Here is a 24,374-nt window from a genome sequence, read left to right as displayed (position 1 = left end):
CAAAATAATGATACTGCATTCTGTTTCAGGATCTGACTTGTAAGTCACCAAAAGAAGAGAAAATTAATATTTCTAGACCTTCCAGATGAAAACAAAACTTTGAAGCTTAAGAATATCATTTATGGGAGAAGAGTTGACAGAAGAGATTCATTGGTTATAATTATTGTTGTATTTTAATGTTCATTAACGTTCTTCCAACTTTACAGAGTGCAGGAAGAATAAGAAAAAAAACTCAAGACTTCTAATAAGAGAGAAACCTCTAAAAAAAAATTTACTTTTGACTACTGATGAAATAATTTATCATTAAGATATATTGCAGCTTTATATATATATATATACACACATTTTTGTGACGCCATATGTTTTCATATCAAGATGAGATATTTTTTACACATCAATTTTTACAATCACATAAAGTGTATTTTCAGAGTTGAAAGGGTTAAACATCCTTACACTAGAGTCACTGTAGATAGGAGGAACATCTTGTGTTAATTATGATAACAGTAAATTTTTCCTAAAATCATATAGATAAGTTAGGATTAACTTTACATTATAATATGAAATTATTTTTAAAAACATCTCACATATATGAATGAATTGAAGTTAAGAAACATATTTTAAGTTCAAATTTGAAAGGTTGTATGGATTATAGATTTCTGCTTAATATAGTTTGGAGGGAAAGTAGGAAACATATATTTCTGAATTGACATCCATATTTCAAAGTATTGTAAATCAATTTTACATGTATGAATTATGAAATTAAGGGGATTGATTATTTGGTAAAAGAAAAAGAAATGAATAAGAGTGAAATATTTTTATGGTATATGAAGAAAAAGGTTTAATAATTTTATATATAGAAATTGATTTAGATGTTATGTTGTATTTGTTTAAAACTTTACACATAGCTCTTGCCCATCCGATGGAATGATTTGAATAGAGATGGTGTTGTATTTCTACATCTGGTGTTAGACTGAAAGTTAGCAAACCATTTGCCACCAAGTCTGTGGAACTCACAGCTCATATGATTTAAGACAACAAACTTTAGAATTAGGTTTGTGTTTCCAACAGTTGCACACAATAAATCCTATAAATAAATACAAGTCATTGCTCTCTGCAAACACATTTTATTTATTTGTTTATTTAACATTTTTAAGCAACTTCCGATACATTCAGTTATATTTCAGATAAGACCCCACACCGCCCAATAAATGGAAAATACTGCAATCAACAAGGCTAAATTTGATAACAAAGGCAAATAGCTGGATGGATGTCATGGTAACACAGGCGAAAGGCTGGAGGAGTCACAGAACTGGTACCAAAGACCATCTGGCCTAAAATAGTTGGAGAGAGGTCATGGACTTAGCTGTGATTTATGAAGCAGACACAGGCATCAATAAAACCAGACAGCGGTTCAAACCCTTCCACATTCCATCCACAACTGAAAATGAAGATTTGGCTTTAGATAATCTTGTTTAGGGGGTCTATTTATAAAAAAAATTCACATGGGACTCACAAATTTCACCCTGGAGTAAATTAGGTTCAGTTGGCAGTGGTGGCCCATGCATTGTGGGTGCACGGTGCATCCCTCCCTATCCCTGCCGCAGCCCCCTTATCCATGCACCCGATAACTTTCAGGACGCTGGACGCATGGACTCCTATGGCGGGGGTGGGAGGAGATTTTTTTAAGCACCTGATTAGAACCAGAGGCTCTAATAGGCTTCAAAAAAGGGTGGGCTTGGGGTGCAGAGAGTGCGCCCTGATACCACCCTGTTGTGTGACCATAGCAAATTAATTTTTGCTATTTTTTTACACCACAGTGCCTCCGGACATGCTTACAATCAGGAGGCAGGTCGGTGAGACCTGTTGACCGATTGGCCAAAGCACCATGTTATCCTATTGGATACCTAGCACTTTGGCGGAAGAGGAGACACACAGGGGAGGAAGCTAGGGGATCGGACTCCTCCGGGGGGACAGGACCCAAAAGCCCGGTAAGTGCCAGAACTCATGTGGGTTTTTTTTTCTCAGTCACCCACGCTGCGCAGGGGGGTGCTGTCGGTGTTGCGAGGCCAGGCGCAGGGGGTGTAGGGGTACTGTCAGTGTGCCAGCGAGACCCGCGCAGGGGGGTGGTATGGGCAGTGCTGTCAGTCCTATCTATGATGATGATCTATATACCCTGCTCTGTGATGATGATCTATATACTCTGATCCTGTGATTCTGGGTCTGTATACTCTGTCCTGTGATGCTTAACTGTATAGTCCTGACACTATGGGTGGAAGCAAGTGGAATACAGGGGGCGGGTAAGTGGATTCTATAAGGGGTGGGGCTTATGAGAAGTGGGAGGGGTCACAAAGGAAGGGCGGGGTGTGGGGCCCCCATCCTAAAACTTCACCAGCCGCCACTGTCAGTTGGGGAAATATGTGAATCCTGGGTGAAAGTTGTGTGAATTTTGGGAAGATTTATAAATAGATCCCTAAGTTTCACTCACTTAAAATAAAAATATATAGACTGGTATTTCTGAAGAGTTTCTTGAGTGAGTCAAGACTATAAGGTGTGGAAAACGTCCTCCTCCAGTCAGATGGGAAAACATAGATGTGTCATATTTTTCTGGGGCCTTAAAGCAGAACTTCACTCTCTCAATCAACACTGACTATTTTAATCCTTATGCTGCTAGCATTAGTAAATAGATAGGAAAGTATATCATATTCATTTGTTTTAAACTTTCTTTTTACATTTATTCAGTTACTTCCTAGTTTTCATGCCTAGGCAAATGATGTCATACATCCCAGGAGTCTTCGAGAGAGGAGGATGGGCTTTTTTCAGCTAAGAACGCCCTCCTGCCTGCATGCCTAAACTAACGGCTGATGGATTCCAGGAAGTAAATGCTACATGAATCATCTGCCCTTACTCAAGATGGCCAAAACTAGGGGGGTGTTTTTCAAACTGATTTCTCAACAAAATAAAGCAATGAAGACATGGATGGATGGGGGAGTTTGCTTTGAATATAAAAAATTAATTAAATTGTGTTTTTGGTTGTGCAGTGTAGTTCCACTTTAAGGACATGTTATTTCCTGGATATTAAATGTGATGATCAACTTCAGTATTCCTTCTGCCATGTTCCTCTGAGGTTTACCTAATAATACCAGACCCGACTCATGGAGTCACCGTAGACCTTCAGCTCACAAATGGTCAGGTATTCACTGCGCCCCGGGATCACTACACTGACGTATTGACCCTCCATCCCATTACAGGAGAAAGTTGTCGTAGGATCAGTAATTTGGGTGACCGTACCGCACCTGTGGAAGACAAATAAAGACCAACACAATGATACAGAAAATGGCACTTGTTCTCCTATTAGAGATTTACAAAATGGGTTCATAGTATACAAACGTCAATCATTAAAAACTCCTTCAAAGAACAATAAATGTGGCCAGAAATACATGTTTTTAGCCACAAGGCAGAGAATTGCTAATTCCTGGGGGCAATCTCTATCTTTTGGGTTTGCATTGCAGGCACTATGATCAATGAGAAGCTTAGGGCTATTTTTAAAGATAAAGATCCATTGGATTTGACCATCTTGATGTTGCCTTTTCTGCTTCTCTGTGCCCCCCCTCTTTCCTTTCATCCATACCCCCTCCTTTTCTTTAGTCTCTAGTTCTCCTCCTGCTTCTCTTGTTTCTCTTTTTTGCTTCCACAGTCCCCTATTTACTCTATAGATTTTAAATATTGTTTTTATTGGGTGGTCTTCTGAGTCAGCCTATCTGCTAGGTGGCTTCTTTCTGTCTTCTTTGTTAATGCTCAGAAAAAAAAACAATAACAATTTCGTAAGAGCAACTCTCAGAAATACTATCACTTACAGCATTTCTGAGAAGACTGATATTTTAGTCTCTGTTGTTCCTCAATCTTTACAGTAATGTCTGGCTACCTGCAGAAAGTGCCTAAAGTTAACCCCCCTTCCCAAATCTTGGCGTGGCTTGTCCCATTGTTAGACCTGGACTGGCCATAGGGCACACCAGGCAGTTGCCGGGGGCTCCCGGCTGCATGTTCTGACCTTTTGGCGGGGCTATTTAAAGTGGTTCAGGCGCTCAAACGGGTTGCTGGTTTGTACTGTCAGGTAAGTACATACCGAGGTCGAGATGCCGAAAGCGGTTAACCCTTGCAACTTGGCGCACCCCACCCCCTGGAGGTGATACAGGGAGTGGGTGGCACGAAGAGGCACAGGCCACCAGCAGGTAGGATAGGACTTGTGTAGAGATCCTTTAGGAGAAGCTGCTGAGCTGGAATTCCAGAACTGGCTGAGGATCAAACACAGGTGGTACAAGGTAAGTCCGAGGCACAGGCAGAGGGTCAAACACTGGAGAAGACAGGCAAATCTGGGTCACAGGCAGAGGGTCAAGCACAGGGTCAAACACTGAAGAAGGCCGGCAAATCTGGGTCACAGGCAGAGGGTCAAGCACAGGGTCAAACACTGGAGAAGGCCAGCAAATCTGGGTCACAGGCAGAGGGTCACACTGGAGGCAAGGCAAGTCCGTTAAGCAGGCCAAGGGTCAGGAGGATAGCAGAGTAGTCAGGGTCACAATGGGTTATCAGATGCAGGAAACAAGAAGCAGATACAAACGTCTGAGCGCCTGAGCCACTTTAAAAAGCCCCACCAATGTCTACCTGCCAAAGAGGCGAAGCTCTTTGAGAACCTCCAGGAGGCCAGGATGACAGGAAACTCAGACCACTGGTACCCCATTCCTCTGAATCCTCCAAATGGACCCTATGTCTCTATGGTCGGCAATGTGAGTACACCTTTTTTGTTACTAGCTATGGCACTTTCTTCATTTGTGCACCCCTATTTCCCCTCTGACGTTTGCACCGCTGCCTCAGACCCTTATCACCGCTACCTCTCAGCGCGTAGACCCCGAAACACATGGCTTTGAAGATCCTCACCATCAACGCTAGGGGCCTTAATCATCCCGTAAAGCGGAAATCCTTATGGCGGGAAGCTCTACTCCACAACAGTGACATTGTCTGCGCACAGGAGACGCACTTTAAATCCTCAGCTCCCCCCAAATGTTCACATAGCAGCTACCCCTATGTTTTCACAGCCAACGCTGACTCCAAGTCTAGGGGTGTTCTTATAGCTATTAGGGATACGGTGGCGTTTAAGTTGCACCTAGAGGTTAAAGACCCAAAAGGCAAATTTTTAATCCTGGTCTGTGAAGTAAACTCCTCCACCTACACGATCGCCACCGTATATTCCCCTAATGTGCACCAAGTGCATTTTTTCAACAAGCTTATTAGGAAAATCCGGAAGATCCAGAAAGGTTTATTAGTGATTTGCGGAGACTTTAACGCCACTCCAGACCCGACGTGCGATTCCACCTCGACCTCCCACCAGAAGGCAGCTAAACTACTTCCCTCCATTCACAACAACAATCTGTACGATGCCTGGCGCTGCTTCCATGCGGCTGAACGGGATTTCACTTTTTTCTCTTCACCCCATCGGGTCTACACACGTATAGACCTGTTTTTGGTCGACCAAAGAGTATTATTATTGTCGAAGGCTGTCTCCATTGGCACAATATCTTGGGCGGACCATGCCCCAGTGGTGTTATCCATTGCCGATCCAACGGCGGTCCAGAGGAGTCCACTATGGAAACTTAACTCTTATCTTCTCCAACAGAAGGACTCTAGAGACACTGTACATACCCGCCTTCGGGAATTCTTTGATCATAATGATGGTTCAGTAGGAGATAACTGTGTGTTATGGAATGCCCATAAGGCATTTATGCAGGGAATTCTGATACAGCTGGGAGCGAGGGCAAAGAGGCAGAGGCTTGCGGTGCCTAAACGAGCTGACTACAGCAATTGCTGACATAGAGGCACAAAACAAAATCCACACCACTCCGACCTTATCCGTTAAACTGACCCAACTCAGACATGATCTTAGGCTCCTGCTCCTGGCAGATTTCGAAAAATCATCTAAACGAGTGAAAATGAACTACTATGTACATGGCAGCAGAGCAGGCAAACTCCTGGCGCGCAACTTGAGGGGCGACAGACACAAATCTAAAATTCCTTACATGATTCACCCCGTGACTAAGCAAAAAGTGTACCATCCTCAACAAATAGCTGACGCATTTAGCTCTTATTACGACTCCTTATACAATCTTAAAAAAGACCCCTCGACGCCCCAACCGCAACTGGGTGCGATTAACGACTTCCTGTCCTCCATCTCCATCCCCAGCCTGACAGCCGACCAACTTCAATCACTAAATGAACCATTTACCGATTCTGACATCCACAAAGCTATTGCCTCCTTACCACTAAATAAATCCCCGGGACAAGACGGATTTGGGGGGGAATATTACAAAGAATTTGCTCCAATACTGACCCCTTACTTAGTAAGAGTTTTTAATGATGCGGCCTCCTCTGCCTCTTTCCCTCCTGAAATGTTAGCAGCAATAATTGTTACTATACCCAAGCCAGGGAAGACTCCCGACACCCCCTCAAATTTTAGGCCGATATCGCTCCTAAATACAGACGTTAAACTATATGCTAAGCTGATTGCTCAGCGCTTAGTCAAAATAATCCCTACAATTGTTCATCCGGATCAAACAGGGTTTACCCTGGGCAGACAGACGTCGGATGCCACTCGCAGAATGATTAATATCATTCATATGGCCGAAAGGCAGAAGAGGCCTTCTCTGCTTCTAACCCTGGACGCAGAGAAGGCCTTTGATCGCATACACTGGCTCTATATGACGAAAGTCCTGGAAGCCTTTGGTTTTGCTGGCAATATACTCTCGGCTATTTTAGCTCTGTATTCTAATCCCTCGGCTAGAGTGAGTGCATCTGGGGTCCTGTCCACCTCTTTCACAATTTCTAATGGCACAAGGCAGGGGTGCCCATTATCCCCATTAATATTTAACCTCTTAATGGAACCCCTAGCTATATATATCAGAAGGCATTCTGCCATCAAGGGCTTTCCAGTTGGCACAGACAGTCATGCTATTAGTTTATTTGCCGACGACATAATTCTGATCGTGACTGAGGTGGAGTCTTCCCTGGCTGCGATTTCTGATACCTTGACTCTATTCAACCGAATATCTTATTATAAGGTTAATGAAAATAAATCCCACATTCTTGGTCTGGGCATCGACCCTGTTGTCCAGGCTCGCCTAGAGGACATCTACCCCTACTCTTGGAACGTCGATGGGATACAATATCTAGGCATTACAGTAACGGCTAGTACTGCACAGTTAGCTGAGGTAAATTACACAGCATTTCTGCAACATTTAGAACACAAACTGCATTCTTTATCTACAATAGAACTAACCTGGTCCAGTCGACTGGCGGCCCTTAAAAAGACAATACTCCCCCAATTCATATATCTATTTCGCACTCTCCCTATCCCAACCCCTAACATTCACTTTACTAAAGCTCAAGCCATGCTGAATAATTTTCTATGGCAGGGGAAAAAAGCCAGGTGCGCATTTCACAAACTTATCAAGTCTAGATTGGTAGGAGGTATAGGACATATCGCTCAAAAAGACTACTACCTGGCGGCGTGCTTAGCCCAAATCAGACAGTGGTTTCAGAGCGGGGCCAGGGCTAGATGGATCGAATTGGAAATCCACCAATGTCCTTACAGGAATCCACTGGATCTACTCTTGGCGGCTAGATTTATGTCTACATTACCCCCTAACATTTCTCCGCCTATGGTGGCAGCCATAGAGGCTTGGAAAATCCTACTTCACACTCCATTGGCCGATGCCCCTTCCAAATCCATTCCACTAACCCTAACTAGTCTTCAACTCCTGATCCCAAACTTAAATATCAAACACTGGCTGGCCAAAGATGTCACTGCAGTTAATGCATTGCAAATAGGACCAGCCACGAAAACCTTTAGAACATTACAATTAGAATTTGGATTGCAACCGGACGACATTTTTACTTATAATCAAATCTCCCACTTACTCTCGACTCTTCCCGACCCGTCCATTGTTTTACCGTGGAGGGTCCATCTTTACTTCACCAACCCTACCACGTCTATTAAGGGAATCTCGTTAATGTATAGCCTTCTACAGCAGAAAACGACATTTATGAAAACCCCCTCCATGCGGTTGTGGGAATTGGACCTCTCCAAGTCCTACACCGACGATCAATGGCGTATTGCCATTTCTTCTACATACAAGACCACAAGAAGCGCCAACTTGTGGGAACTTTACCAGAAGTTGCTGCTGCGGTGGTACCTCACACCCTCGAGGATAGCCTGCTATACCCCACAAGCCTCGCCACTGTGCTGGAGAAACTGCGGATACAGAGGCACACTCATTCATATCTTTTGGGAGTGCCCGGTGATCCAACCTCTATGGAATGACGTATTTAACACAATATCCTTACTTTCCAACATCCATGTGTACCCATGCCCAGGTCTAGCTATACTGTCTCTAGGCATTGAAATATTACCTCCTCGTTTAAGGAAAATTGTAACCCATATTCTCCTGAGTGTGTGCCTGGAGTTGGCCAGGGGGTGGAGGTCGATAACAGCACCTTCACTCTCGGTGGTTCTCCAGACAGCACACTTACACATTTCTTATGAATTGATGTTCGCCTCATCCTTAGGCAAATATAGGCAGGCTTGCACAGACTGGGAACCGTGGCTGAACTGGTATAAGGGGCATATAGTATAAATGTATAGACCCGTTGTGTGGTTTGACGGTCCTTGTGCACCGCTAACCACCCGAGAGAGGAGAACTCCATAACCCGAAACATGGGGAGGAGCGGCCCACTGGCTAGGGTGCAGCTAGATCCCGGAAGGGGCACCCGAGCTGGAGAGGCGTACGTCCCCTATCTAAATGCTTCCCCTCCTCTCTTTGAGAACTTCCCAGTAGTCATTCTATACGCACATATCTATATTGATGTTGCTCGCATAGTGCTCCACTATTTTACATCATCCAGTTTGTAACACAAATAATTGATTTGGCATGTCTCGGGTCTCCACTAGAGTCGCATTTGCTTTGGCAGGTCTCCGCTCTCCCGTAAAGTAGAGTAATGTTAAACTTTACGTATTTACTGTGCTGACTTCATATTGCTTATATCTATATTCTGTACTACAGTTTAAGCATATGTATGCTGTTGTATTTCCTTTGCTGCAATTCTTGTGGAAATTTTCAATAAAAATCTATTGTTATAAAAAGCCCCACCAGAGGGTCACGTTGGACGTGCGATGTTGCGCAGGCGCGTGCGCCGTTCCATCGGGCTGCGAACGTGTGTGCACTGGAGCGCCGTTCCGCCACGGATGACCGCAGGGATACGGCTGATGCAGCTGGAGAGAACTCTTCTGATGGGTTCATAGATAATGTAGTCTTAACTATGGGCAGTATATGGAATTTTCTTTGCTTCCCTGTCACCTTCCACTGTTGGGAGGCAGTATGAGGAACAAGGGTGGGTACTGACAGGCAGGAAGAACAGTTCTAAATATAACCCCACCCAAAGTTGGGATTGCTCTGATGTGCTTACATCAGTAGAGATGTGCTTGATGGAAAAATCTGTTTCATTAAATATTCGCTATTGTCTTCCTGATTCTCCTCCCGGGAAGGAAGTCCTGAGACCCGAATTGACCAGGAAGTCTTAAGACTCCCAACCAATCGGGTCTCAGGGCCCACTTCCTGTTCAGCCAGGAGGAGAAGCAACGGCCCGTAGCGAGGAGTAGCTGGGGTGAGGAGCAGCAGCCTGACCCTGGAGGCCTCTTACTGCCACCTTGCCGTCCGTCTCCTGGGGGGGTGATTGCCACGCCTTCCCGTTCATCCCACGTGGGAGGGGGGAAATTACTCCCCCCCCCCAAATATTAAGCACTAGCCACCACTGCTTTTATACCTTCCTGTATTTATTGCAATATGTTTCCATTTCATATGTAGTGCATTTTTTTTAAAATAGTGAAACAAAAACAAAATGGATCCAAATTATTTGGTTCAGTTATTACGTTACTTTGGATGCTTCAAACATCTGAATTAAACAAATGAATTCCATATTTAGCTTCCTTATAATTTATTTGAGATTTGTTGAAATTTTGTTGCTACTGTGATTCAGAGATTCCTCCGAATTCCGAATCTCCGAATAACGAAAGTTTGAATTTTGATTCATAATGAAGTCTTTACATCAGATAGATAAAAGAAATGACATAGGAGTGTGGAGGGGACCGGTTCCCTATTGTACCCACAGCAGACTCAGGTATTCGGGTTCCTGCACAAGAAAATGTTACAGTTTATGCCTCTGAAAGATGAATTTAGCAGAAAATGTCAGACAAAAGGAGAAGAAATCAGGATCAGGTAAGTCATATCAGGCAGGGCCGTCTTAATAGCATCATGGGCCCCTGGGCAAAGTAATGCTCTGGGGCCCCTACAATGGAGACAGCGCAGGTAAACAGACATCAAGTAGATAGGAGGCAGACAAGCGGAGATTCCCCTTTTGGGTGGAGCTCGGCATTAACTCTACACCCCAGATTTCCCCCCAGCACTCTGACCCCTCTACACCCCAGATATCCCCCCAGCACTCTGACCCCTCTACACACCAAGTATCCCCCCCAGCACTCTGACCCCTCTACACACCAAGTATCCCCCCCAGCATTCTGACCCCTCTACACCCCAGATATCACACCAGCACTCTGACCCCACTACATCCCAGATATCCCCCCAGCACTCTGACTCCTCTACTCCCCAGATTTCCCCCCAGCATTCTGACCCCTCTACACCTCAGATATCTCCCCAGCACTCTGACCCCTCTACACACCAGATATCACCCCAGCACTCTGACCCCTCTACACCCCAGATATCCCCCCAGCACTCTGACCCCTCTACACCCCAGATATCCCCCCCCAGCACTCTGACCCCTCTACATGCCAGATATCCCCCCCAGCACTCTGACCCCTCTACACCCCAGATATCCCCCCCAGCACTCTGACCCCTCTACATCCCAGATATCTCGCCAGCACTCTGACCCCTCTACACCTCAGATATCCCCCCAGGACTCTGACCCCTCTACACCCCAGATATCCCCCCAGCACTCTGACCCCTCTACATCCCAGATATCCCCCCAGCTCTCTGACCCCTCTACACCTCAGATATCCCCCAGCACTCTGACCCCTCTGCATCCCAGATATCCCCCAGCACTCTGACCCCTCTGCATCCCAGAAATCCCCCCCCCCCCCAAGTACTCTAACCCCTCTACACGCCAGATTTCCCCCCAGCACTCTGACTCCTCCACACCCCAGATATCCCCCCAGCACTCTGACCCCTATACACCCCAGATATCCTGCCAGCACTCTGACCCCTCTACACCCCAGATATCCCCCCAGCACTCTGACCCCTATACACCCCAGATATCCCCCAGCACTCTGACCCCTCTCCGCACGCCAGATATCCCCCAGCACTCTGACCCCTCTACACCCCAGATATCCCCCCAGCATTCTGACCCCTCTACACCCCAGATATCCTGCCAGCACTCTGACCCCTCTACACCCCAGATATCCCCCCAGCACTCTGACCCCTCTACACCTCAGATATCTCCCCAGCACTCTGACTACTTTACATCCCAGATACCCCCCCCAGCACTCTGACCTCTCTACACCCCAGATATCCCCACAGTACTCTGACCCCTCTACACCCCAGATATCCTGCCAGCACTCTGACCCCTCTACACCCCAGATATCCTCCCAGCACTCTGACCCCTCTACACCCCAGATTTCCCCCCAGCACTCTGACCCCTCTACAACTCAGATATCTCCCCAGCACTCTGACCACTCTACATCCCAGGAACCCCCCCCCCAACACTCTGACCCCTCTACACCCCAGTTATTCCCCACCACTCTGACCCCTCTACACCCCAGATATCCCCCCAGCACTCTGACCCCTCTACATCCCAGATATCCCCCCAGCACTCTGACCCCTCTACACCCCAGATATACCCCCAGCACTCTGACCCCTCCTCTACACCTCAGATATCCCCCAGCACTCTGACCCCTCTACACCCCAGTTATCCCCCAGCACGCTGACCCCTCTACAACCCAGATATCCCCCAGCACTCTGAGCCCTCTCCGCACGCCAGATATCCCCCCAGCACTCTGACCCATCTACACCCCAGATATCCCCCCAGCACTCTGACTCCTCTACATCCCAGATATCCCCCCAGCACTCTGACCCCTCTACACCTCATATATCTCCCTAGCACTCTGACCCCTCTACATCCCAGATACCCCCCCAGCACTCTGACCCCTCTACACCCCAGTTATCCCCCAACACTCTGACCCCTCTACACGCCAGATTTCCACCCAGAACTCTGACCCCTCTACACCCCAGATATCCCCCCAGCACTCTGACCCCTTTACACCTCAGATATCCTGCCAGCACTCTGACCCCTCTACACCTCAGATATTCCCCCAGCACTCTGATCCCTCTATACCCCAGATATCCCCCCCAGCACTCTGACCCCTCTACACCCCAGTTATCCCCCAGCACTCTGACCCCTCTTCATCCCAGATTTCCCCCCAGGCACTCTGACCCCTCTACATCTCAGATATCCCCCCCAGCACTCTGACCCCTCTCCGCACGCTAGATATTCCACCCAGCACTGTTACCATATACCATAAGATGCCCCTTGTATTGTGACCCCACTGCATCCCTGATACCCCCTACACTGTGGCCTCTCTACATCCCTGATACCTCTAGCACTATAGCTACTCAAGCTACCACAAGCATTTCTGCCCCCTATAAACCCCAGATTCCCACCTCAGCATTGTTTTCCCCATACACCCTTGATATCCCCCAGCAGAATTATTCCATCCATGTAGTACCCCTTACACCTCAGATATCCCCCCAGCACTCTGACCCCTCTACCCCCCCGATATCCCCCCAGCACTCTGACCCCTCTACCCCCCAGATATCCCCCAGCACTCTGACCCCTCTACACCCCAGATATCCTGCCAGCACTCTGACCCCTCTACACTCCAGATATCCCCCCAGAACTCTGACCCCTCTACACCCCAGATATCCCCCCAGAACTCTGATCCCTCTACACCTCAGATATACCCCCAGCACTCTGACCCATCTACATCCCAGATATTCCCCCAGCACTCTGATCCCTCTACACCCCAGATATTCCCCCAGCACTCTGACCCCTCTACACCCCCGATATCCCCCAGCACTTTGACCCCTCTACACCCCAGATATCCCCCAGCACTCTGACCCCTCTCCGCACGCCAGATATCCCCCCAGCACTCTGACCCCTCTACATCCCAGATATCCCCCCAGCACTCTGACCCCTCTACACCCCAGATATACCCCCAGCACTCTGACCCCCTCTACACCTCAGATATCCCCCAGCACTCTGACCCCTCCTCTACACCTCAGATATCCCCCAGCACTCTGACCCCTCTGCATCCCTGATATCCCCCAGCACTCTGACCCCTCTACACCCCAGTTATCCCCCAGCACGCTGACCCCTCTACAACCCAGATATCCCCCAGCACTCTGAGCCCTCTCCGCACGCCAGATATCCCCCCAGCACTCTGACCCATCTACACCCCAGATATCCCCCCAGCACTCTGACTCCTCTACACCCCAGATATCCCCCCAGCACTCTGACCCCTCTACACCTCATATATCTCCCTAGCACTCTGACCCCTCTACATCCCAGATACCCCCCCAGCACTCTGACCCCTCTACACCCCAGTTATCCCCCAACACTCTGACCCCTCTACACGCCAGATTTCCACCCAGAACTCTGACCCCTCTACACCCCAGATATCCCCCCAGCACTCTGACCCCTTTACACCTCAGATATCCTGCCAGCACTCTGACCCCTCTACACCTCAGATATCCCCCCAGCACTCTGACCCCTCTACACCTCAGATATCTCCCCAGCACTCTGACCACTCTACATCCCAGATACCCCCCCCCCCCCCAACACTCTGACCCCTCTACACCCCAGTTATCCCCCAGCACTCTGACCCCTCTACACCTCAGATATCCCCAGCACTCTGACCCCTCTACACCTCAGATATCCCCCCAGCACTCTGACCCCTCTACACCTCAGATATCTCCCCAGCACTCTGACCACTCTACATCCCAGATATCCCCCAGCACTCTGACCCCTCTACACCCCAGATATTCCCCCAGCACTCTGATCCCTCTATACCCCAGATATCCCCCCCAGCACTCTGACCCCTCTACACCCCAGTTATCCCCCAGCACTCTGACCCCTCTTCATCCCAGATTTCCCCCCAGGCACTCTGACCCCTCTACATCTCAGATATCCCCCCCAGCACTCTGACCCCTCTCCGCACGCTAGATATTCCACCCAGCACTGTTACCATATACCATAAGATGCCCCTTGTATTGTGACCCCACTGCATCCCTGATACCCCCTACACTGTGGCCTCTCTACATCCCTGATACCTCTAGCACTATAGCTACCCAAGCTACCACAAGCATTTCTGCCCCCTATAAACCCCAGATTCCCACCTCAGCATTGTTTTCCCCATACACCCTTGATATCCCCCAGCAGAATTATTCCATCCATGTAGTACCCCTTACAGCTCAGATATCCCCCCAGCACTCTGACCCCTCTACCCCCCAGATATCCCCCAGCACTCTGACCCCTCTACATCCCAGATATCCCCCCAGCACTCTGACCCCTCTACACCCCAGATATCCTGCCAGCACTCTGACCCCTCTACACTCCAGATATCCCCCCAGAACTCTGACCCCTCTACACCCCAGATATCCCCCCAGAACTCTGACCCCTCTACACCCCAGGTATCCCCCCAGAACTCTGATCCCTCTACACCCCAGATATTCCCCAAGCACTCTGACCCCTCTACACCCCCGATATCCCCCAGCACTTTGACCCCTCTACACCCCAGATATCCCCCAGCACTCTGACCCCTCTCCGCACGCCAGATATCCCCCAGCACTCTGACCCCTCTCCGCACGCCAGATATCCCCCCAGCACTCTGACTCCTCTACATGCCAGTTATCCCCCCAGCACTCTGACCCCTCTACATGCCAGATATCCTGCCAGCACTCTGAACCCTCTACACCCCAGATATCCCCCCAGCACTCTGACCCCTCTACACCCCAGATATCCCCCCAGCACTCTGACCCCTCTACACCCCAGATATCCCCCCCAGCACTCTGACCCCTCTACACCCCAGATATCTCGCCAGCACTCTGACTCCTTTACACCCCAGATATCCCTCTAGCACTCTGACCCCTCTACACCCCAGATATCCCCCCAGCACTCTGACCATTCTATATCCCAGATATCCCCCCGCACTCTGACCCCTCTGCATCCCAGATATCCCCCCAGCACTCTGACCCCTCTACATCCCAGATATCTCCCCAGCACTCTGACCCCTCTACACCCCAGATATCACCCCAGGACTCTGACCCCTCTACACCCCAGATATTCCCCCAGCACTCTGATCCCTCTACACCCCAGATATTCCCCCAGCACTCTGACCCCTCTACACCCCAGATATCCCCCAGCACTCTGACCCCTCTACACCCCAGATATCCCCCAGCACTCTGACCCCTCTCCGCACGCCAGATATCCCCCCAGCACTCTGACCCCTCTACATGCCAGTTATCCCCCCAGCACTCTGACCCCTCTACACCTCAGATATCCCCCCAGAACTCTGACCCCTCTACACCCCAGATATTCCCCCAGCACTCTGACCCCTCTACACCCCAGATATCCCCCAGCACTCTGACCCCTCTCCGCACGCCAGATTTCCCCCCAGCACTCTGACCCCTCTACAGGCCAGATATCCCCCCAGCACTCTGACCCCTCTACACCCCAGATATCCCCCCAGCACTCTGACCCCTCTACACACCAGATATCACCCCAGCACTCTGACCCCTCTACACCCCAGATATCCCCCCAGCACTCTGACCCCTCTACACCCCAGATATCCCCCCCAGCACTCTGACCCCTCTACATCCCAGATATCCCCCCCAGCACTCTGACCCCTCTACACCCCAGATATCTCGCCAGCACTCTGACCCCTTTACACCCCAGATATCCCTCTAGCACTCTGACCCCTCTACATCCCAGATATCTCCCCAGCACTCTGACCCCTCTACACCCCAGATATCTCGCCAGCACTCTGACCCCTTTACACCCCAGATATCCCTCTAGCACTCTGACCCCTCTACACCCCAGATATCCCCCCAGCACTCTGACCATTCTATATCCCAGATATCCCCCCGCACTCTGACCCCTCTACATCCCAGATATTCCCCCAGCACTCTGACCCCTCTACACCCTAGATATCCCCCCAGCACTCTGACCCCTCTACACCCCAGATATCACCCCAGGACTCTGACCCCTCTACATCCCAGATATCCCCCCAGCACTCTGACCCCTCTACACCTCAGATATCCCCCCAGAACTCTGACCCCTCTACACCCCAGGTATCCCCCCAGCACTCTGACCCCTTTACATCCCAGGTATCCCGCCAGCACTCCGCCCCCTCTACACCTCAGATATTTCCCCAGCACTCTGACCACTCTACATCCCAGATACCCCCCCAGCACTCTGACCCCTCTACACCCCAGTTATCCCCCAGTACTCTGACCCCTCTACACCCCAGATATCCCCCCAGAACTCTGACCCCTCTACACCCCAGGTATCCCCCCCAGCACTCCGCCCCCTCTACATCCCAGGTATCCCGCCAGCACTCCGCCCCCTCTACACCTCAGATATCCCCCCAGCACTCTGATCCTTCTACACCTCAGATATACCCCCAGCACTCTGACCCATCTACATCCCAGATATCCCCCCAGCACTCTTACCCCTCTACACCCCAGATATTCCCCCAGCACTCTGATCCCTCTATACCCCAGATATCCCCCCAGCACTCTGACCCCTCTACACCCCAGATATCCCCCCAGCACTCTGACCCCTCTTCATCCCAGATTTCCCCCCCCAGCACTCTGAACCCTCTCCGCACGCTAGATATTCCACCCAGCACTGTTACCATATACCATAAGATACCCCTTGTATTGTGACCCCACTGCATCCCTGATACCCCCTACACTGTGGCCTCTCTACATCCATGATACCTCTAGCACTATAGCTACCCAAGCTACCACAAGCATTTCTGCCCCCTATACACCCCAGATTCCCACCTCAGCATTGTTTTCCCCCTACACCCTTGATATCTCCCAGCAGAATTATTCCATCCATGTAGTACCCCTTACACCTCAGATATCCCCCCAGCAATCTGACCCCTCTACACCCCAGATATCCCCCCAGCACTCTGACCCCTCTACATCCCAGATATCCCCCCAGCACTCTGACCCCTCTACACTCCAGATATCCCCCAGCACTCTGACCCCTCTACACCCCAGTTATCCCCCAGCACTCTGATCCCTCTACACCTCAGATACACCCCCAGCACTCTGATCCCTCTACACCTCAGATATACCCCAGCACTCTCACCCATCTACATCCCAGATATTCCCCCAGCACTCTGATCCCTCTACACCCCAGATATTCCCCCAGCACTCTGACCCCTCTATACCCCAGATATCCCCCCCAGCACTCTGACCCCTCTACACCACAGATATCCCCCAGCACTCTGACCCCTCTTCATCCCAGATTTCCCCCCAGGCACTCTGACCCCTCTACATCCCAGATATCCCCCCCCCCCCCCAGCACTCTGACCCCTCTCCGCACGCTAGATATTCCACCCAGCACTGTTACCATATACCATAAGATACCCCTTGTATTGTGACTGTCATTGTCACTGCATCCCTGATACCCCCTACACTGTGGCCTCTCTACATCCCTGATACCTCTAGCACTATAGCTACCCAAGCTACCACAAGCATTTCTGCCCCCTATACACCCCAGATTCCCACCTCAGCATTGTTTTCCCCCTACACCCTTGATATCCCCCAGCAGCATTATTCCATCCATGTAGTACCCCTTTTTCCAGTGGAGATATAGTGCATGTTTGGCTATGTGTCCACTTCAAGCACTGGACTCACCTATACCAATAAAGCAGACAGAAGTAGGGGCGGTGGAGGGAGCATCCCTCCGGGCATTCCAAGCCCTTCAGTGCAAACAGTGCTGGACAGCTGGGCTCACCATGACACCATCCACAATGCTACTTCCGCAGGCGGGCTCTCAGTTCTGCTGATTCAGCAGCTCCCACTCCAGCTCCTACCCCGCAGCTGGGATTTGCCTGCCTTAAGACAGCTCAGATAGCAGGTCAGATACACCTGTCATTGACTTCTAAGTGATCTTAGATGCATCTCAGACTGAGACCCTTGACATAGGTACCCTTATGCCGTGTACACACGAGCGGAGTTTCCGTCTGAAAAATCTTGGATGGTTTTTCCAACGGAATTCTGCTCAAGCTTGGCTTGCATACACACGGTCACACAAAAGTTCTCTGAACTTGCGACCGTCGAGAATGCGGTGGCGTACAACACTATGACGAGCCGATAAAATGAAGTTCAATGCTCCCAAGCATGCGTAGGAATTTTGCGCATCGGAATTTCATACAGACAAATGGCATTTCCGAAACTTTTTCTGTTGGAAAAATAGAGAACCTGCTCTTAGTCTTTTGCTGGCCGAAATGCCGCCAGCAAAAATCCGATGGAGCACACACACGATCGCATTTTCCAACCAAAAGCTCACATCGGACTTTTGCTGGTGCATTTTCCGAACGTGTGTACACGGCATTACAGTTTGTTGGCCTCATGGTACTCACACTGGGTTGTTATTGTCTGGAGAATATCCAATTCGGACCTCTGCACCCATCAGACGTTCCATACCGGCATCCGACCGGCCAGTAAGTACAACGGTATTTACTTTGTATTTCCGTTTCATGTCTAGCCTCCACCAGGGTGACTGGTCATTATTTGCGTGGGTACAGAAGCCATTATACCAGTTTGTATCTTCCACACTATCAATGGCCTTGTAAGCGTAACCTATAGGCTTAGCGCCATGATAATCGGAGCTCTGCGAGGCTTCCCCAGTTCTGGCGATATTAAACGCTGAAAAAGAAAAACAGAACTGAGTGTATTCAGACCACTCAACCCCCATCCCCACTCCCCAACCCCACCCCATCTAGTGCATCACAGTTATTCTCTATATTTATATCATTCCTTACTTACCTCCAGGTTCAGGATTGCACCAAGCCAGACCCAAAGAGCCCAGGAAAAGAAAAGCCACCAGAGTCTTCATTCTGGAGGAGACATCAGGACACACAGAGTCAGTTATCATTCTAAAACAGTAAAATAATACAGAAATATATTCGTCTACAATGAATCAATCAATAGGTTAATCAAACAATTATAATAAAAACAATCTTTAGAAAATAACTCCAGGAATTAAATTTCTTTCTCCTCCTTCCCCAGTCAGTAAAGGCTTTATATTCTAGGGACATTCAAACAAGTTCAGCGGGAACTGAGCATCATATATAAAGTGGCATCTCTAATGTTTCTATACAGGGCCGTCTTTAACATTGATTGGATCCTGGGAAAACTTTTTCTTGCCCATCCCCGCGCAATTTTACTCTCCTATTACACAGGACCCCCTCCCCATACTACCCCCTCCCCATACTACCCCATCATTACACAGGACCCCCTCCCTCATACTACCCCATCAATACACAGGACCCCCTTCCCTCATACTACCTCATCAATACACAGGACCCCCTCCCCCTTATTACCCCCATCATCACACAGGACCCCCTCCTTCATACTACCCTATCATTACACAGGACCCTCTCCCTCATACTACTCCATCATTACACAGGACCCCCTCCCTCAGACTACCCCATCATTACACAGGACCCCCTCCCTCATACTACCCCATCAATACGCAGGACCCCCCCTCATACTACCCCATCATTACACAGGACCCCCTCCCCCTTATCACCCCCATCATTACACAGGACCCCCTCCCCCTTACTACCCTCATAATTACCCAGGATCCCCTGCCTCATACTACCCCCATTATTACACAGGACCCCCCCCTTACTACACTCATCATTACACATGACCCCCTCCCCATACTACCCCATCATTACACAAGAACCCCTCCCTTACTACCCCCATCATTACACAGGACCCCCTCCCTCATACTACCCCCATTATTACACAGGACCCCCCCTTACTACACTCATCATTACACAGGACCCCCTCCCTCATTCTACTCCATCATTACACAGGACTCCCCCCTTACTACCCCCATCATTACACAGGACCCCCTCCCTCATACTACCCCATTATTACACAGGACCCCCTCCCCTTAATATCCCCATCATTACACAGGACCCCCTCCCTCATACTATCCCCATCATTACACAGGACCCCCTCCCTCATACTACCCCCATTATTACACAGGACCCCCCCCCCCCCCGCTACCCCTAACATTACACAGGACCCTCTTCCACATACTACCCCATCATTACACAGGACCTCCTCTCCTTCCTCCTCAGATCCCTGCATTGCCCCGCCCATAGTCTCGCCTTAAGAGTGTCCCAATCAAACCCTCTGGTGCAGAAGTTTTTCAGCGAGCCAATGGTCTGAAGCTTATTGAACATGGTGAAGGAGTGGGGTTATTGTGATTGTGCCCAGGACTGACAGATGCTCTCCTGAGGCAAGGTTTACCTTGCCTAGCTGGCCAATCGCTGCACAGGCTCAGACATACCGTAACCCCCAATCAGTCACCAGTCCCCCAACATTCAATTCCACCCTCATCTCCTGAATGATTGCCAAATCAAAACTTATCAACTATTTGTGGGCAGCACATGCTCAAGGGGCAGCTCAGCTGTTTGGGTCCCACAACAATGACTGGGCCCAGGACAGCTGTCCCTTTTGCCCCACATTAACCACTTGCTTACTGGGCACTTAAACACCCCTCCTGCCCAGACCGATTTTCAGCTTTCAGCGCTGATGCATTCTGAATGACAATTGCACGGTCATACAACACTGTATAATTTTTTTCACACAAATAGAGATTTCTTTTGGTGATATTTAATCACAGCTGGGAGTTTTGTTTTTTGCTAAAAAAAAAATTGAAAAAAAATAATTTTTCATAGTCTGTTATAAAATTTTGCAAACAGGTAACTTTTCTCCTTCATTGATATGCGCTGATGAGGCGGCACTGGTGGGCACTGATGGGCACTGATAGGCGCAGTTAAGGTGGCACTGATAAGGCGGCACTGATGGGGACAGATAAGGCGGTACTGATGGGCACAGATGAGGCGGCACTGATGGCCACTGATGGGTACCACTGATAGGTGGCACTGATGGGAACTGATAGGTGGTACTGTTGGGCTCTGGTAGGCACTGATAGGTGGCACTGATGTGCAGCACTGTTGATGAGGCACTGATTGTGGGCACTGATAGGTGGCACTGTGGGCACTGATGGGTGTCATTGTGGGCACTGGTATGCAGCACTGTCGTCTACTGCTAGGTGGCACTGGCAAGTGGCACAGGTGGGCACTGAGGAGCTGGCAGCAGCTGTCCGTGATCAGGAACTGATGTCCCTTTCATGGCTGCTGGTGACCGGCTTTTTTTTTTCTCACACTGTCAACGTGAGGAGAAAAAATAGCCAATTCCCGGCTGTTTACATCACATTGGCTGACAGCTGATCATGTGGTAAGGGGTCGGGATCCACACCCCTTACTCCGATCTGTAATCCTGCGAGTCCCATAGATGATCACAGAGGGTACCGCATATGCCCTCCATGGAGGCGTGCAGGCCGCTCGGGCATGGGAGGACATCAATAGATGTACTCCCAGCAAAGCAGGTCCGCGCTGTAGCCGCCATTCGGCTATAGCACGGATCTGAAGAAGTTAAAGATGGCCCTTCTTCTATATATGACAGCTTTCCACTGTTACTAAGGCAGCCCTGAGTGCTTAAACCCACAGTGTCCCTAGGAGCCACTGGCATCACCAAGAATCCCTGCCAACTGAGTAAAGGGGTGGGGATAGCAGTGACATCAATGCCCAAATATATCCATGGCCAGATTCGGTGATGATGTCACCACTATTCCCACCCCTTCTCTGATACATATAGAACAAGTCCGGGACTTTAAATGAGGCCCACATAGACATGTGCCTCCATCCCGGTATATTGGCGAAAAGAGAAATGGAAAGTTTGGGACTTTAAATGAGGCATGCACACCAATGGTCGGTGCAATGAACACAATCTTAGTATGAATAGATGAATGAGATAAATACACATTAAACCAATCTTTACTGGATTGTATCAAAAATGTATAAAACCATATTGTATAATAATTTAACAGTTAACAATAGTATACCATAGCAGTGATGCAACAAAATACACAGAAAAACACACAGAAAAAAATCGTTAACTGTTAGGCCGCGTACACACGCGGGGACTGTTCGCCCAACTTTGTCCGTCAAACAGTTTCGGCAAACAGTCCGCTCAAAATTAGCATGGACGGACATGGCCACACAGGACGGACGAACAGTTTGCTGAAACCGTGCGCGATGACGTGAACGGCACGTACGACGGGACGAAAAATACGACGTCCTATACATTGCATTATAACTTTCGGCGTGTAAATCCTTTCTGAGCATGCGCGGAACTTAGTTTGTCGAACAAGCCTACACACGAGGGAACTGCTCGCTGAAACAAGGTTTCAGCGGACAGTTTTTCGGAATTTCCGAAAGACCTTGTTCAGCGGACTGTTCGCTGAAACTGTCCGCTGAAAGCCCACACACGAACCTTGTTTCGGCGGACAGTTTCAGCAAACAGTCCCCGCGTGTGTACGCGGCCTTACATTATTATACAATATGGTTTTATAAATTTTTGATACAATCCAATAAAGATTGGTTTAATGTGTATTTATCTCATTCATCTATTTATACTAAGATTGTGTTCATTGCACCGACCATTGGTGTGCATGCCTCATTTAAAGTCCCAAACTCTCCTTTCCTCTTTTTGCCCCTTTCTCTGATATAGCTGATGACAGCTCAGGTAGCTGATAAGGAGTACTATCAGGATTGTTTTTTTTTTTTGTTTTTTTTTCAGTGAGCATCATGATTGACAATGGATTTGCCACAAGGGACACTTTTTTTTTTAGATATTTCAATTTTTTAATAAAGGCCAGGCTATTGGGTGTCTTTGTTTCTATGTTACAATTCTTTTTTTTTTTTTGTGAGTGAGTAGGGGTACTAGGGGTAAGCCTGTTATTTAAATGTGGTGGTGTGCACATAAGTCTCGCTTATGCTGCAGAAACCTCGGTGAAGAGGAGTGGCAAAATTACTTTTGGTGGACTTCTATTTAAAATAAAATGTAATTTGTTGGCAAATTTAAAACACGGTTTTGCTTTGTAAATGGCAGTACTACTGCAGCCTTTCCTGCACATCATAGAGATGCGCCCCTTCACAGACAATATTTGGACCACCCAACTGGCATGTTATATAACCACTTCAAGACCGGTCTGTTTTACCAACTTTCAGACCAGGCCACTTTTCGGATGTCCGAGTTGTCACACTTTCCGACCACGCTATAGTCACCATCTACTTCAGATCTGCAATATTTTCAATTCTTCCAAATACAGCATTCAGGGCGTCTATGTAGTCCGTGGCAACACAAGTTTTCTTTCCCATCCGCAGATTGCGAATCACGCCAGCTTCCAGGCCTCGAAGACTCTCACTGAGCCGTTGTCGTTTCACAGCCTCTGGAACACTCCATTCTTCCATGGCCTGTAGAGCTTGACTCATCCAGGTTTCAAACTCACCTTCCCCTACAGGAGTTGGTAACTGTCCTGAGAAAAATCTGAGTCTCCGATAGCTCTGGTTGGCATTTCCAGCACCATTTTTCACCAAACTATCATCTACCTGGTTCATATCCATGTAAAAAGAGAGAGGCCCCTTGGTAGAGCTACACGATTCTGGCTAAAATGAGAATCACAATTTTTTTGCTTAGAAGATAGATCACGATTCTCGCGGCGTAACATCATCTTTCACATTAAAACAAAAAAAATTGGGCTAACTTTACTGTTTCGTTTTTTTTTTTTTTTTTAATTCATTGAAGTGTATTTTTTCCCATAAAATTGCGTTTGAAAGACCGCTGGGCAAATACAGCGTGACATAAAATATTGCAGCAATTGACATTTTATTCCCTAGGGTCTCTACTAAAATATATATAAATATATAATGTTTGGGGGTTCCAAGTAATTTTCTGGCAAAAAATATTGATTTTTAACTTGTGGCTAATCTTCCTCCGTTTAAACGTTGTTTAAAAACTTGGCAGACTGCTTGGATTTTTTTTTCCACACAGAAATTTCTCCTTTTGATCCAAGAAAGAAGAGTAGTTACAATGTTTCAT

At 48.6% G+C, this 24,374-nt stretch overlaps 1 protein-coding gene across 1 annotated transcript in view; it reads right to left on the bottom strand.

Moving 5' to 3' along the window:
* Positions 1-1,108: 1,108 nt before the first annotated feature.
* Positions 1,109-24,374, bottom strand: part of LOC143997909 (fucolectin-like) — a 32,217-nt gene continuing 8,951 nt past the window's right edge. Inside the window, exons 2-4 of the mRNA XM_077493730.1 lie at positions 19,176-19,285; positions 18,770-19,055; positions 1,109-3,293 (exon numbers count right to left, since the gene is read on the bottom strand). Of these exons, the coding sequence (XP_077349856.1) occupies positions 3,131-3,293; positions 18,770-19,055; positions 19,176-19,284 (558 nt within the window). The 5' untranslated portion in view covers position 19,285 and the 3' untranslated portion in view covers positions 1,109-3,130. The remainder of the gene's footprint in view (positions 3,294-18,769; positions 19,056-19,175; positions 19,286-24,374) is intronic.

Source organism: Lithobates pipiens, unplaced genomic scaffold, assembly GCF_037356315.1.
Source record: "Lithobates pipiens isolate NorthernLeopardFrog02 unplaced genomic scaffold, aLitPip1_a1.2 Scaffold_19, whole genome shotgun sequence".
In the NCBI taxonomy this organism is placed as follows: Eukaryota; Metazoa; Chordata; class Amphibia; order Anura; family Ranidae; genus Lithobates; species Lithobates pipiens.
This window is presented reverse-complemented; position numbering and strand designations above follow the sequence as displayed.